This window comes from Microplitis mediator, chromosome 6 (assembly GCF_029852145.1).
Source record: "Microplitis mediator isolate UGA2020A chromosome 6, iyMicMedi2.1, whole genome shotgun sequence".
NCBI classification, from domain to species: domain Eukaryota; kingdom Metazoa; phylum Arthropoda; class Insecta; order Hymenoptera; family Braconidae; genus Microplitis; species Microplitis mediator.
The window spans coordinates 21970472-21990200 of record NC_079974.1 but is presented as its reverse complement, the minus strand read 5'-3'; the positions used below and the strand labels follow the sequence as shown (position 1 = coordinate 21990200).

The 19729-nt window shown below is 28.6% G+C and overlaps 2 protein-coding genes across 4 annotated transcripts in view; both read left to right on the top strand.

The window, feature by feature from the left end:
• The window catches only part of LOC130670264 (longitudinals lacking protein-like), a 216444-nt gene that overhangs the window by 170361 nt on the left and 26354 nt on the right, over positions 1-19729 (top strand). The gene's annotated exons all lie outside the window — the stretch shown is intronic.
• On the top strand, positions 3011-4806 carry LOC130670268 (longitudinals lacking protein-like). The gene is made up of 3 exons (XM_057473591.1): positions 3011-3255; positions 3355-3504; positions 4142-4806. The coding sequence occupies exons 1-3, from the start codon at positions 3219-3221 to the stop codon at positions 4360-4362; spliced, it is 408 nt and encodes a 135-aa protein (XP_057329574.1). The 5' UTR covers positions 3011-3218; the 3' UTR covers positions 4363-4806.

Sequence of the window (19729 nt, the reverse complement as noted above, 5' to 3'; positions counted from 1 at the left end):
ATTACAAGTTTTTAATCCAGTATTTTACTAACGAAATATATTTTTAAATCGCGGTCCCGCGTTTTATTAAGTGAGTGTTAAAAGTTGGGTAGATAATTTGAAAGCGGCCTTATAAATAAATATAAGTATGAGTGTGAAAGATTAAAAGAGCATTTTCTGGAAAATTTACTTATATATATATACTAGGGTGGTCATTAAAAATTAAATTTTCTCAGGCGCCCCATAAGAAGTTTTTTTTAAGTGAAAAAATGAGTGGAGAATTTGGTTTTATTTTTTTAAGTAAAAAGAACACGTGCCTCAGGACGATCAAAGTTCACTTTTCGATACAGTTGAAGTTTTTTTTAAATATCTCATGAAATATGCAGATTAAAGGAAAAAACCATAGGAACAATTTTGTAGGAAATTAAATTCTTGACAAAAAAGATCGTATTCATTTTTTTTATAAAATGTGTATTTACGAAGATATTTTGAAAAAACTTTTTAGATTTTATCAATTGAGCATTTAAAGGATTACGAATGTAAAAAATAAAGTTTTTTCTTAAATATAGACAACTTTGTAACTTGTAACATATCAATCATAAATACTTGATATAGTTTCCATAGGGTAGATCTACCATTTGTGGCCACTGCTCCATTTTTGGACATTTAATCCTTTATTTTAATTAATGAAAAAGTGTAAAATAAAATTTCCCTTTTAATTGTGGGATAAAAGTATCTCTGAAGAAGTTAAAAAAATTAATTATGGTATTGCGTATTTTAAAAACCATTTTATTTAAATTTTTCAAGTGTCCAAAACTGGCCCTAAAATGGCCAAAAACGGTACTTCTACCCTATACTTAAAAAAATTTTATTTTCAATATTTGTAATCCTTAAAATGTTCAATTCATAAGATCTAAAAAAAATTTTTTTCAAAATATCTTCGTAAATACACATTTTATAGAAAAAATAAACATGACCTTTTTTGTCAAGAATTTAATTTCCTACAAAATTGTTCCTATGATTTTTTCCTTCAATCTGCATATTTCATGAGATATTTAAAAAAAACCGCGACTGTATCGAAAAATGAACATCGATCGTTCTGAGGCACGTGTTCTTTTTACTTAAAAAAAAAAAAAATAAATTCCCCACGTATTTTTTCACTAAAAAAAAGTTTTTTACGGGGCGTCTGAGAAAATTTACTCCCTTGATTAAAAACTCCGATTGAAACCAATGAATTCTAATTGAAAGTCTATCGGATTTCAATCGGAACCAATCGGAATTCAGCGGTTTCAATCGGAGTTTTTAATCAGGATTCTTTTATAAGGACAGATAATATTTTTGTGTAATTGTTGTGCGATGAATAGACAATAATTGTTATTATTATTATATATATAAATAAGTATGATAATAATCAGACGTCAAATTGAAATAACTTATTGAAGACGTCAGTATTTTTTATATCAGTATTTATAGCGAATTAGTCGCCATTTACTATTGTGCCTGCAACGAAAATTAGTTGGGATTTTTTTGTCCGTTCATTTAAATAGTACTATTAATTATCATTATATACAGTAACTGATTTTTATTTTATCACTTATATAACTTGAGGCTCAAAAAAAATGCTCTGTTCAAATTAATTTTTTTATCCCGTTTCAAAATAATTAAATTTTTCTTTATTTAGTAATGATATTATACGAGATTTCTTATTGTTAATTTACGAGATTTGAATTTGGCGGGTGAGATTATTATTATTTACGCGAATCAAAAATTATAAAAACGTTTTTTGAGTTATGGAACTTTTGAAAATGTTAAGTTTTTTATTTAAAAATAATGAGGTCTCTGGCAAGGCTCGTTTTGATAAAATATATGACAAATATGCAGAAATTGGGTTACATTTTTTAAGGACCGCGAAAAATTAAAAAAAAAATCATCTTTTAAATTTCGCGGTAATTTTCAAATTAAAAAAAAAATTAGCGATTTTAACTGAACTCTTGCTGCATGTTTTAAAAAATAAAATTTGAAAAAAAATTTTTACTTGTGTATCACATTAACATTTTTCTTAATAATTAATTAATAAAATGGGTTATGATTATTTTTAAAAAAAAAGTATACGAAAAAAATATGATTTTGGGAAATCGTATTTTGAATTATTTTTATTGGCATAAAAAAAATAAATTATGATATAATATGATAAAAATAAAAAAAAATTAGTTACTTCGTAAGATTTATAAATATGTATCTTATATATTTTATTGAGTACGACATTTTAATTAAATGTTCCGTCTTTAGTTTTTAATTTCATAGTATGGAATTGTGGTACCTATTGTATGTATACTTAATTATTTTAAGTAAGTTAATTGATTAATTAATCAATTTATTGATTTATTTTTCATACGTTCAAATGTAGTTCTTTGTCTCTCTGACTCTTAATTAATTAATTAGTGTAGTAATTAATAACTCCGATTCATTCCACGATATTTATAATTTTTTTTTTTTTTGGAAAGGTTTATTATATATTATTATTATTATTATTATTATTATTATTATTATTATTATTATTATTATTATTATTATTATTATTATTATTATTATTATTATTATTATTATTATTATTTTAATATTATTAATAAAAAACAAATTGTTGAGGGTTATTTTCTAAAAAAAGAGTGTATTTTTTTTTATTTAATTGAAGCCTTTGAATCCTTGCTTTAGAAACAGCGAGTGGTGAGGGAGTTGTCTGACTAATTAATGGAATTTATTTTTCAGCAGAGCATCAGCAACAGCTCTCTGACGAGGATATCGGTAGAGTGTATCCTTGTGCGGCTTGTGGGAGGAATTACAGGAGAATGATTTCGCTCCAGCGACACAAGAGACTCGAGTGCGGGAAGGAAGCCCAGTTTGAGTGCATAATATGTCACGCTAAATTCAAACACAAGCACAGTTTGCTTCGGCACTATCGGATCCATCTCTCCTCTGCGGGAGTCGATGAAAAATTAAATCCCGCGCTGCAGCAGCAACGTTTTGTCTGATTTATTACCGCGATTCCCGATCGCGACAGAGTCCTCGAGTTTATTTTAGATGATAATTATTGTTTTTAAATATTTATCAGAGTTTTACACTGTTGTCATTTTTAAACAGATAGTCAGTTACTAATATTATTGTTGTTGTTTTATTTTTGTAATAAAAATGTGATAAAAATATAACGAGAGTGGAATAATTGGCAATAATTTTATTTATCAATGAGACGACAGGAATTATTTAGATTGAGATTTTCTGGTATTTTATTTATAAAAAAGTGTCTAATTAACAAGACGGGTTTTTATTTTTTCAGTCTCTTGTTCGAACAGTCGCTTCATAAATAAATTTATTTTTCAGGTCCATGGCTCAGAGCGAGGTATCAAAGTATGCCTGAGTTCAGGCCCATGGAGGCGAATAATTCAGAAGCAGAGCGAAGATTTGAAAACTTGGAGAATATTTATCTGCCGATGAGAAATTCTATTCCCGAGCCGGCGACAACGGCACGAGGTCAGTCGTCCTACAAGTGCCCAAATTGTAACCGCGTCTACCGGAGATCTTCCTGCTTGAGACGTCACATGGTCATGGAGTGCGGAAAGCCTCCCAGATATCAGTGTAGAATCTGTAATGGAAAATTCACTTACAAACACAACCTGACCGCTCACATGAAACTCCACGTCGAAGAGCCCAAGCACACATGTCTGACATGCAATAAAAAATTTTATCGACGCGACAAACTCGCGAAACATTCCGCGCGACACCAAACACATGCCGCCACCTAATTTTCATTTACCCCCGGGATATTTTATCATCAAATTTATTTTTTATACTTCACTACAGGTGTTTTTATTAACCAACCATTTATTTTTTTCAGCACTTTTTCATTGAACGCACTCTTAAAATAAAACTCAATAATATTTTATTATAATTATTTATATTTTTCTAAAAGTAAATTAATAAAATATAATTATATTATTACTCGTTGCGTCACTTGTTCCAAAACAAATTAATTTTTAAAATGATTTTTGAGCCAAAATTTGTTAGAAAAATAAGTGTTAGGATTTGACCTCTCTCCTCGTAGTATAATTTAATTTAAAAAATATTCATCAGCTGTCATTACTAACAAATTTTAATTTTTTTCTTACAGATGAGTTCGGTTTATTGGAAGGCTACGATAAAAAATTCATCTGCGGAATGTGTCAGCGAGCGTACAGTACCTTGCAAGCTCTGCAGTTCCACCAGAGAATCGAGTGTAATCGCGAGCCAAAATATAAGTGTGTCTATTGTTCGTACAAAACCGTCAGGCAGACTAATTTAAAAAGACACATGAGCACGCATCTGAGCACGCATATGAGCACACATCAGTAATCAACATTACAGATTTTATTGAAAATTATTTTACTTGTCTTTGTACTTCTTATTAAAATTCATTGAAACTTATGGCAATAAATTTTTATTGACGTTTGCTATTTTGATGACGAAAGAAATAAAAAAAGTTGATAATAAAAACAAATAAATGAATTTCGTTTTGTAAATTAATGAGGGAGCCGTGAGACGTTCTGGAGGTTTTCAGGAAAGCATGTAGTGATTTTAAAAACGACCTGTATTTTCTTAAAAAACTTGTCTCTGTGTGTCGACTATTCTAAGATGAGTTGCTGTGTGTTGTTACTTTGGTTTGCACGAAACTCTGGACGACTGAGGATCCAATGCTCGGATGTCTGGTGGTGGGCGATGGAGTCGAGATCGAAAATATATTTAACTACCCAGTGGGTTGTTGCTGTTGTTATTATTTTTGTTTCATCTAAAAATTTTATATTTTATTTCAGATTTAAGTGGAATCTTCCAGAATTACGAGCTGCTGCGCCAGTGGGTCAATAATGAAACCCCGGCGGCGCAAATAAAAATACCCAGTGGTAATTTAATGGGTAAAAATAAAGACAATCGTCCGTTCACGTGCGTAAAGTGCGGGAGAAATTACATGCGGAAGGATTCGCTGATGCGGCACATACGCTGGGAATGCGGCAAGGATCCGACGTTCCAGTGCCCGTTTTGCCCCCACAGATGCAAGAGGAAGCCGCACTGGATGCGACACATCAGACGTCAGCATACCGATAAAATTGGGAACATGGAAAATTATCTTCATTCCTACACTCCAATTACCGCTCAAAAATAATCTCCCGCTTATTTTTTGAATTATTTATCATCATTTTTATTATTATTTTTGTTCTTTTTTGTGTTTTCGGCTAAACTTGAATCAACGTTTTGTAGTCTAATGTGTGTCTCAATAAATAATTGATTTATTTAATACCCATGTCTTTATTAAATACTAATTTATGTTAATAAATATGAGGCGTATGTGGAGATTAAACTCTGAAAATGTTGAATAAAATTTCGATGCAAGAAATCAAGTGGACGAGTACCAGAAAATTTATTTGATGAAAAGTCACGTGTCGGGTACTTGGAAAAATTGGAACACATCTAAAACAATTTTTTTTTTTTAGGTGCCTGGAGATTGCAAGCGGAGTTCACTCGAGGAAAGAAGACGAGGCATTCACTTGAATTGAGAAAAATTCAATGAGGATCAAATAATCGGAACCACTCGAGTAATCTCGATTATAAAATTAGAAGAAAAAATCAAAAATAAAATCCGTTCCACTCCTTATTATTTAGACTAAATAATATGTGTAATAAAATCAAAATACTGCTGATCCTTTAAAAAAAAAAATTAAAACCCAATTGCACTTTTCATTACCTCACTTTTCCAACACAACAATTAAGCGACACTTGATAAATAATTAGTGTAACTTATTGTTGTGCTGGAAAATTTCACTGCATTATTTTCCGTCATCTTCATTTATTCTCGTTCATTTCCATTTATATTTTTATTATCTTCTCTCTATTATCACTGAAGGATTGGCATGCGCACTAACTTGAAAAATTAAAAAAAAGAAAAATAGATCAAGAAAATGCATTTGTTATAGATATCAATATTTTGTACATGATTTTCCAAACAGCTCGCTGCTTAACGTCAGAAGCATTTGACATCCTCATTAAAAAAAAAAATGTCACATGTTTCTTTCGTAAAAACGTTTTGCTCTTTATGAAAAAGATAAATTCATAGCAACTGCTTGGGGCTCGAGAGTAAGGATCTAACCTTTTATCAATTTAATTTTATCTTTTACAAATTCGACTCTCGAGGTTTTTTTTTATACTTTGAATACAAGACTATTTAATAATTAAAAAAAAATATGTATATTAATTAAATATTTTAAAAATTAATTAAAGTTTACTTTCGCAACCTCGAGATTCGAAAATTTTCAGAACTCTCCAGACTCTCGAGACATCGGGTATTAAATAAAAACTAAAAAAAAATTTAAGTACCGAGTCGAGGGCTTTCACTGAGTACTGAAGAATATATATAAATATAAATATATATATTTATAAAAAAAAAACTAGATTTGATAGTAATGCGTAAAAAAATGAATTTTATCAAGAGCAGATAATAAATAAATAAAACCTGTGTTCTAGCCGAGGACCTGAGCATCACGGGGCTAAAGTGGGCGGCGGCATGGCAGCGTTGGAGTGTCCCGTCAATAATGTGGCGGTCTGGTGGCGGACTTGGCAAAGGTTTCGGCAGCAGCACAACTGGGAATCCCGAGGGGTTCAATTGTCCAGCATGCGGGCGCGTTTACAAACTAAAGAGCAGCTTAAGGAACCACCAGAAGTGGGAGTGCGGCAAGGAACCGCAGTTCCAGTGTCCTCACTGCGTATACCGCGCAAAGCAAAAGATGCACATCGCACGGCACATGGAACGTATGCACAAAGAGAAGATTTTTAAGCAGGAACTTGTCTAGTGAGTCGGGGACCAAGCCGGTGGCTGGTCTTCCGGGTCCCCCACAGCTCACCCGAGTCGTCATCGTGGATTGCAAGTTCGTGAAGAGGAAGGAAAGACGCAGTACCAGGGAAGTGATAAATTAAATAGTAATAAAACTCAAGGAAAATTTTAAATGATTTAAATTGTTGGATTCGTTAATAGAAGCGAGTTATAGTGCGCTGACAAAATTGCCGATTCCTTCTTACCGCGAGTAAAGATCGATATTTTATTGTAATGATATTGTTGAGGAGAAAATTATAGAGGATGGAAATTTGTATCTGGTGAGAAGGATGAACGCATGGCTAACAAAAGACGTCAATTTAGGGATTATTATTATTATTATTTTCATTATAATATTGTTTTTTAAAATTAGTAATTAGATTTTAATGGTTCGATTGTATGATGCTTGTAAGAGTATGATGATTGATTGACGATTGATGAGGTCCAATTTTTTAAACACGAGATGAGCAAGACGTCGCTGGTGTACGACGCAAACGGGTCGTCTCGACTTATCTTTTTTTATTATTTTTATTATAATTATTATTTTTTTTTACTACAACATTCAAGTCGTACTACAATATATATTTTTCGCGAGATGTATCGATACAGAGACTAAACGAGTCGAGCTTTTACTCGCGGCTGTCTTTTTAATTATTATTATTAATTTTTTTTTAAATATTTTGAGCCGTACAAGTTTAGCTTTAAGATGGGGGCGTAAAAAATCATACTTTTATATTATTCTCATTCTTTTTCTCCTTGTGATATATAGATAAAAATATATTTACATATTTATACTAAATGATGTTTAAAAAAAATTATTTATAATATATTATTTTGGTTAACCAAAAATTTATTCGATTTAATCGAAATGTTTATTTTTTTTTAAATGTTAGATTTGATTTAATCCTAAGCGGGAATTAAGGATAAACAAAAAATACTCAAAATGACTTGAGCAGGTTCTAAGAACTTGGCGGGTTAATTTTTATAAATTTAAAAAAAAGAAAAAAAACAGGAGTTAAAGTTTGAGGGAAATGTATTTAAATAATAATAAAATATAATATAATATGTATACTTAGATTATATAAATTACGACGAAAGACAGCCGCGAGTCGAACCGCGATCGTCCGGACGCTTACCGGAGCTCTTCCATAGCAACCATTCTGGTCACACTGGTTCCATATTTTTATTGACGGACACTCCGCAATACATGTGGCTTCTTCGGACTGTTTAATCAATAGATATAACAAACCCCCATCCCCAAGTCAAATAGTAAAGTTATTTAAAAATATTATCGGCCTGGTGACTATTTACCGGTTTACTTTAACAGTTATATTCCTTGCGCTCATATAAAGTCCATTCCATCTTCTTCAGTTCGCCGCCATTTTAAATAATCCTCCATAGATATTTTCCATTAGTCAATTCATATAATATATTTATGTATTTCTAACAGTAATAAAAGTAGTTCACAGTAATTATTATCGCGCTAATGAATACGGTTGTCACTTTGATAACTTAAATAAAAAAAAAACAAGTTCTCAAGGTACTGATGACAATCAAACAGACTGCCAGAGTTTAACGCAAATTCATAACGATGCATTTAATAATATACATATACATATATACATATATATATTTATATAATATAAAAAAATCTATAGATATATTTATATACAGACGACAAATATACAATAATGTATAAATAGTTTATTAAGCAAATGAGATTTTTTAATTTACATCGTATACGAATATTTAAGGGATTGAAGTAACCGGCGCCAGGTCGATCAGGTGATAAACGATTTATTTGTGCCCGTAATCGAGAGTCCACTTGCCGCAACTTGTTACATCAAATTCGTTTTTTTTTCTTAGACTTTTCTTATGACGGCGTCACTGAACAATCGACTTTTAACTCTTGCAAACAATAGAAAGTACAATTATAAAATATTAGAGGCCGATTTAAAAATTACCAGCACCATCACATTTAAAATACATAAGACTGATACTTAGGTAACAAATTAACCCAAGTTACTTGCAATAATATTGTAATAATTATAATTTATTGTATCGAACTTGTCGTATTAATATATAGTACCGAGTTTCGATTGTTCAGTGCTTTGTTTTATGAATAAAAAAAAATAAAAGAAAAGAAAACGAAAGTTGATGTTTGTCATAGCGCCCCCATGTGGCAACTAATCAAACAAAAGCCTCATAGCTGACACGCGACAAGTATTATCTATCAATTTAAACTAACAAATGTAATCGTGTACAGTATAAATATATAATGATAATAAATAATAATATAAATAAATAAATGTGTAGTTGATAAGTGTAAAGTTGCGCTGGGTCGGGCTCTCGATTAACCTTCGGCGGGAAACTGTGAATTAAACAAATTAACGTACTAGTAGAATTGAAGTTAAGCAGAGAAACAAGTTATTAATTACATACAATTGTAACAGTAAGTCCTGTACTCCTTCAGCCACATGCACTCGAGTTGCGGGTGTCCAAGTTCCATTTAACTGTAGACAATATTTATGACAAACAATATTAATAAATCAGTAACGAGGTTAATAGCATACAAATACGTCATATACTCATAACACATAAGTGAGAGCGTTTACACGCGACAAATAGTAATTAAATATTTTTTTTTTTAATTATTATTATTATTAATTTATATTTAACATCGATTATATCTTATTATTTCCAGAGTGCTTGTTAGTACACGCGGACCTAGACAAATCCCAGTTTTTAAAAAAATTTTAAAACAATATTTCGTACTCAATATCTACATATTAATTATAGCACAATATGTGGCCTTGTCTAATTATTTATCGTTATAAAAATTAACCAGAGTCTAATTAAATACAAAATTACATATATCTATATCTATATATATATTTATAAAAATATTACATTATTTCGGTGATTAAATCCGCAGTCAAGTGCAACTTAATGCCTCAAATTTTTTTTTACGATTATATTTAAATAATTGAACATATGGAATATGAAAAATAAATAATTAGATAATAAATTACATGATAAAATTAATTAATTAATAAATAATTAATGCTGAGATTTATTGATAATGATCGTCGGTTTTAAAATTAAAATTCATAGATTTTTCAAATTAATAAATTAAAGGGTAATTAATAGGTAATAGATTTATCAATACTAGTTATTTAATTAAATTACATAATTAAGCGTAATAATTAAACTGCCTCACGAGGCCTTTTTAGGTTAGCGGCGATTTAAGTGTTTAAATAATTGTCGGTAGATAAACAGTAATAATAATGATTAAAAAAAAAGGAAAAAAATCTGGAGATTACTAGATTTAGAATTTTCAAGGGATAGTTTGTAAGATTTAAATTTAAAATATTAATAATTATTCACTTTTATAAAAAAGAAAAATATAAAAAAAAAAAAAAAAAAAGAAAAAAAATAATGAAATTTGAAAAAAAATATGCGTCGTAGTTGATAATATTTTTTAGTCGTGCCGAGTGAATGTGAAATAAAATTTATGAGATTTAATTGTAAAGAGAAGTAGATTTATCAATTTACCGGGATTATTATTATTTTTTTTTTTTTTTATATTATGAATCTTTTCAATTTGTTGTTCGTTTTACATCACTCTAGAATAGCTATTATATATTTTTTGTTCATTAAAGTTATTATAGATTTCGAATATCGGATTATTACGGTGCCAATTTGGATATTTTATTTAAAAAGTTGATTTATTGGGTAATTTTTAATTAATTGATTTTGGTTTATTTTGGAGGGGTTGGATTGCTGCCTAACTGGGTTTAGTTTATAAAAATAATTTTAATTAGGTTTTATTTGAATTTAAATTTATTTTTTGATCGGCTTATGATAAATATTAGTGTTAGTTTGTAATTTTGAGCGACGATTATTTTGACTTTTTATCAATTCGATTGCCTATTGGCTGCTAATTACTTTTTTTTAACAACGCATGGTTAATTGTCGATTAGATACTTTTAGTTTTGTCAATCTATGACGAGTCCGACATTAAAAATAGAGTATCGCCGATTTATTTTTTGGTATAAACGATTAATGACGACGGCCGACGATTAAAAAAAACGGGGACGAATAAAATAAAAAGTGGATGTTGTTCTCCTCTTTCGTGGATACGCTACTCGGTAAATATTATTATTATTATTTTTATTAATATTAAATAATAATTATCTGAATGTGCCTTTAAAAATAAATAATAATAATAATTATTAAAGTAATCATTGGAAATTAATAATTAATTAGATAGTGTCGGTGTATCGGCAGTACCGAGATGCAGCGTCGATTTAAATCGATCGGTGGGAAAATAAAAAAAAAAAAATAAAAAAAATTTTCAATTTTCTTAGCGGAAAGTTAAAAAAAATTAAATAAATAAATAAAAGTGATAAGAATCGCGACTTTATTTGTTTTTCGTTAAGATCAAAGTTCTAGAAAAATGTTTTTGAGAAAAGAAAATGAAAAAAATTTATATATCAATTTGATTAGTAATTATCGCGGTTATATATATTTTAAAAATTTTTGACCGCGTAATTATATATAAATTTAGTTCGCCGTAGCTTATTATTATTATGCCTTTTGGTGGTGATATAAAATATTCACAATTATGGCTTTTTATTATTATTATTATTATTATTAATATTATATTTTTTGCGCGTATATTATTGGGCTAATTTTTGAATTTATATAAATATATATAATATTAGGCATTTAAATAAATATCTTATTTCTTATATTTTATTATTTTTAAAAAATAACGACGGGTCGTCTCATAAAATATTAAATGTTGAAAACAAAAATTTAAAAAATTATTATTCTATTAAATTTATGATATTTTTTTATCGTTCTCCAGGTGACGGTTTATGGATATGAAATTTTTGACCGGGCGAAATTTTATAAAATAAAAAAAAAACATGAGGCGAAACGTCATTAATAAGTAATTAATATCTTTTATACTATTCGGATAAATTACGTGGCAGCGTAATGCGGACATCTTATAGATATTTATTTTTTTTTTTTATAAAATAAATAAACAAATATCTCTAGACACTTGTCTGAAAGCCGAGTCTTTCATAAAGACAATTATTTATTTTTTCCAGATTTAATTTTTCGGCTGATAAATTTTTTCGATTAAATTAATTGACTAATTAATTATTATTAATTATTACTACGTTTAAAAAATGTTGTGTTTTTACAACACAATGATATCGTGATATTTAGACGCTAAATTTATGAAATTCATGTTTTAGAAAAATTTTAAATTAAAATTTTTTAAAAACAAATTTATTATTCACTTAATTTATTATTTGGATAATTTAAGACTCGACACAATTACATACCATCCAGGTATTTTTTTAAAAAACTAAATAAAAGATACACTTGTTTATTTTTTTTATAATATATATATATATATACATCTATTAAAAAATTTATAGAAAATTAAAAAATTATAATTTTAAGCGAAATTTAAATTTCGAGTGTTCCCAGTTACGATTTTTTATTAAGAGGAAAAAAAAGAGGCGTTGGTTTAAAAACCTGAAAACCGGTTCATGAATGACTACGACGTGACACTGTGTGATAAATCTGAAAATTAGTTTATTGGTATGATGGTTTAGGAAAAAATTTTAAAATTATTAAAAAATTTATAACATTTTAGATTTACTTATTTTAGATAAAAAAAAAAAAAACAAATTTTGTATTTTTTCGGCCAGGCTGCGAGCAGTCTGAGCTTTTTGTTAAAAAAAAAAAAATGATATTTTTGTTTAGGCTAAGAATTTTTAAAAATTAATGCATGGAAAAAAAAGATACGAAATCGTAAGTGAGATTCAAAAATTGATACTGTTGCGATTTGGTTTTAAAGTTGCGGGAAATGAGTAGTGAGTAACGAGACCAGTGAATAGTAACTGTGACTAATTTTAATAAATATGTTTTAAATATAATTATTATTAAAATTACCGCAAATGCCACGAGAAATTTTGTGAAAATTAAATTTTTAAAAATTCAAAAAAAATTATGCATGAAAATTTATTATTTAAAATTTATAAATTGCGAAGAGAAAATTACACTACACTATATCATTAAATTCAAGTACTAGAGTTTAAAATAGATTATAAATATTTTGCGTTAGGAAAAAAAAAAAGTAAATAAATTTACAAGGTGGAAAAATAAGTACTCGAAAATTACGATGTCTTTTTTTGTAGGCAGTTAGGTACTGATACAACTTATCCAAGTTTCAAAAATATAAAAATAAACAAATGGATTAAAATAATAAATATAAATAGAAAACAATGTCAATTTAATGAAATAAAATAACTGACAATGTAACCACCGCGGGAAATTACAAATTACGGAATGAAGTTTTAAAAACTTGAGAGCCTTGTGTTAAGTGCCTTGAAGTACGATTTAGATTTTAGACTAGAGAACAACCGACAAAAATAACAGGCGCTGAGCAACTTCACCTGTCAACACTTTTTTTTTATTTTTTAATTTTTTTTTAAGCTGTTACTTTTACTGGATTATTTATTGTCAAGTATTCAAAGGAGCTCAATCATTCAATTATTTATTTGCAACTAAAATATCAAACGTCAACGCTCTTGATAAAAAAAATCACTAATTTATTAAAATAATAAATATTTGTTTTAAAAATAAATAAAAAAAAATGACCGATACTTTGTTTAAGTATTTTTGAGCGACACAAAATTATCTCAATACGTGCAATCTCTTTTTTATTAACCAGCAATTGCTCTCGATTATTTATTTTAAAAAATAATTTAAATGACTGCAGTCAAAAAAATAAATAAATAAATAAATGAGACTTTTGCTGTCCGGTGGATCCGGAATTTATCGTAAACAGCGACAGAGCCGAGCAGGTTTTCGGTTTTTCGCTCGTTCGGCTGTGCCATTTACTTCTCCTCTTTTACAATCAACCCCAACTATTTTCCGTCTCAAATTTACGCAAAGTGTCGGTTATAAAAAAATAACTAAATCCATTTAAAGTAACAAGTTGCAAGTAAATACTTAATATATCCCCTTAAATTTTATTTAATACCCATCTCAATACCAGTGATATTTAATTATTATTTATTACCAAATCGTAATCTCACTTTTACTGCCAACTTCTCTCCCCTCCTTTTCTTCTTCACTATTTTCTCCCTAATTAAGTAAAAATGATCACTGCCTTTATTTATTTTTACTCTTTAAATCTTCTTATCCCTTATCAATTCCAGTACAATTTATATTAGTTTTTAGTCCGAGTTTAAAATGGTCAGCGATTTAATTTATCAACCGCAATGACATTTTTTGAACTCCCATAAGCATGATACTCTAGTACAACAAAATATCTCCATTATTTTTAAACTAAAGACACTTCAGCTCAGCGCCTAAAAAAAAAATAAATAAATTATACAAATAAAAAAAAATATAAAGAGTAACGTAATCATAATTATTTCGCCATGTATTTGCCAACGAATGATTATTATTAATATTATTATTATTTTGTCTTCATTTATAATAAATATTATTTAGAAAAAAAAATAATTAATTAATTAATTATTATTACAATAGTAATTAATAAATATCTTTCTAGATTATTTATAATTTTGCTTAGTTGCGATTTATATATACTAACATTTACAACCAAACTTCACAATAAACCAGACAAATCACGGACACAATTTTAATATTTATGTATTTTATTACGACAAGACGATAAATTATTTAAGAAACAACAAATGTACGGTAATTTAATTACTCTAACGGCTTTTAATACTGTAATTAATTATGTATTGGCTTCGTTATACCCAACAGTGGTCGCTTGCTTCAATTAATTTTTTTTTTTTTCATTTTTTAATATAAATAAAAATATGTATTTATAATAATTATTTTTTTTAATTTTATTAAAAGTTCAATAATGTAATTTTGGCAACATATCGTCTCAACTGTTTTTACACATTCCAAAAAAAAATAATCAACAACTTGCTTTTAATCATTTATTGTTTGTGTTATTAATTTTTCTATTTGTAGAAAATCTTGTATATTTAAATTAGAGCAAAATAAAGTCTAGAAAGACAAAGTCCCTGATATATTTACCTCATTGCTTTACCATATCACATATATATCATTTTAATATATTTATTTATTTATATATTTAATATTGCAGGCGTAAGGAAGCTTTATTTTTTTTACTCAAGATATCGGTCCGAGGCTTCAATTTATTTCGCACTTCCGCATACTGATTTTATTATTTTTCTTTTTCAGATCGACCGAGGGATGACATGGAGATTAAGTCAAAGGATGAATGGGCAGAGAAATTTTTATTGTATAATTAAAAAAAAATAAATTGTTGAGTTTTGTATATTTTTATTCCTGCAATTCACTTTTATTTAAAAAATTATGAGTAATTGCTGTATAGTATATTACATACCTAGGCCAGTAAAATAAGAAAAGTCTCAGAGCACTTGTAATTGTTGGCGAAGCCGAGGCTGACAAACATGTGGTCTGAGGCTTTATTTTTTACTGGCCAAGGTGCGTATACTATTTTTCTGCTCGACGAAGCCGGAAAGTTGCAACTTCGTTTAGGGCAGCCGCCCAAAAGTTGCCACTTTCTGGCCGGAAGGCAGAAAAATATTTTTTTTAATTAGAAATAATTAAGGACGGATTATTTGTACTGACAAAATTTTGTTTATTTTTTCAGGTTCAGTGAAAGTGAAGAAAAAAAAATTAAATGTAGAAAATTGACAGTAAATAGATCATTAAAAAATTAGCATCCTGACACATTCACCCTCATCTGCTCGTTGTTGTAGCTTTTATTAAGTAAATTTGATTGTTTGGCATGATCCGCGGCGTCGATCAGAATGCGGCTGTGGAGAGTAATTAGTAAAGTAATTTACTAACATGACTGATCTGAATTTCCTCAGGGTTCTTGATGAGTCTCGGGTGGTCGGAAGGCATCAGACGAAGCGCGAGAAGCAGCAACAATGTCTCCAGTAACCAAATACCGGCACCATTGACACCTCAGAGACGTGCTCGCATCCATTGTCCGGCTCGACACGTCGCCCGGATCAGCAATCGACCACTGGCTATTTCCGCCCACGACAGACGTCACGACTGCTCGCGCTGCGGAAAGTCATACAAGAACGCTTACATTCTCAAACGACACATGCTGTACGAGTGCGGAAAAGCTCCTTCGTTCAGTTGCCCTCATTGCGCCTTTAGCTCCAAGTACGAGAGGAATCTCAAGGCCCACATCAACCACCGCCACATACTTGCCAAAACCCAGTCTCAGACTGTTAATTAACAGGCCTCAGGTCGTACCCATCGAAGCCACTGAGTCTTACAAAATAATAATTATAAAAATGACTCATAACGACTGTCTATTGACAGCAATTTGCCAAATTAGTTGCCAAGTGCCAAAGAAAGCTTCCCCCAGTAATTTATTAACTTTTATTTTTATTTTTTCCTCCACATATTTTGCGAGCTATAGATTTATTATTTTTAAATTGATCGTTCTTTTGAAGGTCACATTTATTTTCAACTTTATTTATAATTTATTGTCACGGCCAATTTATTTATCAATTATCTACAGTAATTCGCTTATCGTGATATCCCTTTTTTTAGTCAAATTATTTTTTACGACTTAAGAAAATTACAGACAAAAATCCATGACAATATTTTATAAAAAAAAAAAAAACACCAAAGTTACCAAAGTTTAAAATTTATTATTTTAATGTGTTCTATTTAATATATAACAGAAAGCAATTTTAAATGTACCCATTTATATAGATGACATTTAATATCTTTTTGATGAAAAATAGACGATAGATAAAGAGTAGGGTTAAAAAGTAAAGTAGCTTATCGCAAAAAAAAATTTTTCTTGAACAATTAGTATATATAGTTGAGTAATATATAATATATAAGAAAATATTTAGTAATTAGCAGTTGTTGAGTGCCATATATTATCAATTATAAAAAGAAAAAGCCAAAAAACTAAAAAAAAAATATATACATATATATATTTAATGATAAGAAAAAATTGTTGAACATTTTAAGGATATCGAGAGTTTCCCCGTTTTGAATACGCGAGTACTTTTATGCAAATGCTTTTTTTGCAAGCAGTTTAAACCCTCGGTGTCCAGTACTTGCTGACGTAAGCGCCCAGTTATTTTTATACAAATTATAGAGGACAAAAAAATGTCCTCAAGTTTTTAGAGTTCGGTCCCTCGGATTTATATTTTCCGAGCGGGCTGTCAGTTGACCAGTAAATTGTCCGATTAAAAATCAAGTTAATTGACGGAGTAGTTGATTAATGGTGGAGATTTATAGAGTTAGAGTGAATAGTTTAGTAGAAAAAATGTCTTAAAAATTTTTTAGATTGACTAGACTTAAAATCAAAGATTTCGAAGCAACGAACAAACAGATTTTATTAATATTTAAGATCGATAACAATAATTACTAAAGTAAAGATAAAATGTTAGTGCAGTCTAGGGGGAATAAAATAAATTTACATGTAAACTAGTCATTTTTGAAATTAGTTTTTATTTAATTAGCGACGAATTATCAAGTGTTCAAAAAATGTATAACATTTTTCTGTACGAAATTTCTCTGCTGTTTAATAGTTTGCCGTTTGGTAGGTTTAGGATTTAGTTAGAAAATCTAGTCTGCGTTACATGACTTCGTTTTAAAGAAACCAAAGACACAATTGGATCTAGTCTATTATACTGCGGTTACATTTTTCTAGACAAAAATTACTGACATTTAAATTCGTAGTCTATTGACATCTATAGAAAACTTCCATTTCTAATACTTTGCATTAAATAAAATATTTATGATTATCTTAAACTATAAATTAGTATCAGCTCTATCTACTCGTTACTGTATCTGTATCTGTATCTATATCTATATTATTATTATTATAATTACAATAACAATTATAGCTGTAACTATATTTCGTCTCACTGAATAAAATTAATCAGATAAACCGGATCGCTGATGCTTCTCTGTGCCAAAGAATATCGCGTTATTTGTTGCGAGACTTTTGAGTCAACGCAAGTCTCAGTTTAACAGAAAACAAATAAAAATATTTTGCTGTCGCAATATTTATTTCTTCACTTGAATCTCTTGATATTCGTAATTTTAGTGTCGGCACTAAATGCAACACGAAATAAAAAATGTTTAAGAACGAGTCTTCCAAGCTCACGAAAATAAAAAAAAGTAAACCGGGTATGGGTTAATTGTCGAGCGATAACAGCAAATATCAATAAGTCATGACAAAACAAAATGTTAATCAAATAATATAATGATAATAATATTAATAATAATAATAATTACGGGGAAAATCAATGAAAATGTTATTGCATAATAAAGAAAAATAATAAAATGTTGGGCGAAAGCAATTAAATTAATAACCAGCTGAAAGACTGATATTCAAATTTTAAAACCCACAAGTGAGACGTATTATATATTTATTAAATATATATTGTATCCATAATCCGTATGATAAAAAGTGTATTTTCTTGATTAATTATTGCGACGAATGAAAAAATATATATATTATATATATAATATGAATACGAGTAAATATAGCGGCCGTTAATTTTTGGGTCTCGGTGGGCAATTAATTATTTCGTGGCATTTAAATGTTGGAATATTTAATAACAAATCTAAATAAAATAGTTGACTAAAATTTATCAAAAAAGTTATTAATTAACAATAATAATAAAATTTACCAATTTAATGTATGCAATACTCGAGTCATCGTGTCGGACTTTTAAATCCGACACGTGATGCCTACATAGAATTATTTTAAAGTTTCATATGCATCGCCCACGTACACTTACAATATTACCAAATAAATATATCATTTAACAGCTGAAGTAAATGATATTTATAACAAATATATCCAAATTATCGCGTACATAAAATTATGTATGTCCAGTAAATGTATACGTTTGTTTCTTTCCCGACGAAGATTAAAAAATAAATAAATAAAATACTTGAAAAATATAAAAGTTTAAGTCTAAGGAGGTTCAGATAATAATTAGTACGTAAGTGTTCTCGAATAGAGTTATTCCTATATCTTTGGTAAAAAAATAAACCAACTAATACCACGTTACAGAAATATATTCAGCAGATAGATTATATATCGATATCTTCATAATAAAATATTAATAATAATTATTAACGAAAATTGTTGCAAGTTAACCAGGTACCGGAATAATGGTGACGGATTATAAAAAATATTTATTTTATTTCTTCAACATAAATTGATTAAAATAATATATATATTTACAATTGTAAAGGTAATTGTATAAATTGTGTTGATGCGTTTGAAAATGATAATAAAAAAAAATAATTTAATTTATTAAAACTCACCAGTGAATACCTTGTCCTTATATTTTAACTTTAACTCCTACTGTGAATAATTATAATTATTGATAGCGATAATTAAAAAATATTTACAATTTTTTTTTTTTTTTTTACTAACAATAAAATTTTTTTGTTACAGGCCGACTGATTTGTCACTGCGGAAGACGTTTCAAATATTCCTTCTCATTGAGCTGCCACCAGCGCGATGAGTGCGGGGTAAAATTTATTTGTTCGGACTGTAATTACCGAACTGATAAACTTAATCAGTGGTTGACTCATGTTAAATCTGGATGCACTTTTCCGATACGTATTTGATAATTTATCCAACCACTATTTTAATTAATTGATTAATTGCTAATATAATCAAGCATTTTATTATTTAATCAAAACACATAAATATATAGATATATATAGAAAAAAAAAATTTGTTGGCGTAGAAAAATTTTTTAGTATGAAATAGAAACAAAAATTTTTTCT

Excerpts from the sequence above, each read along its gene's own strand:
- LOC130670268 (XM_057473591.1), top strand. The coding sequence starts at position 3,219 with ATGAGACGACAGGAATTATTTAGATTGAGATTTTCTG. Across the intron at positions 3,256-3,354 it reads ATTTAGATTGAGATTTTCTG|GTCCATGGCTCAGAGCGAGG; the intron begins GTATTTTATTTA and ends TTTATTTTTCAG. Across the intron at positions 3,505-4,141 it reads GCCGGCGACAACGGCACGAG|ATGAGTTCGGTTTATTGGAA; the intron begins GTCAGTCGTCCT and ends TTTTTCTTACAG.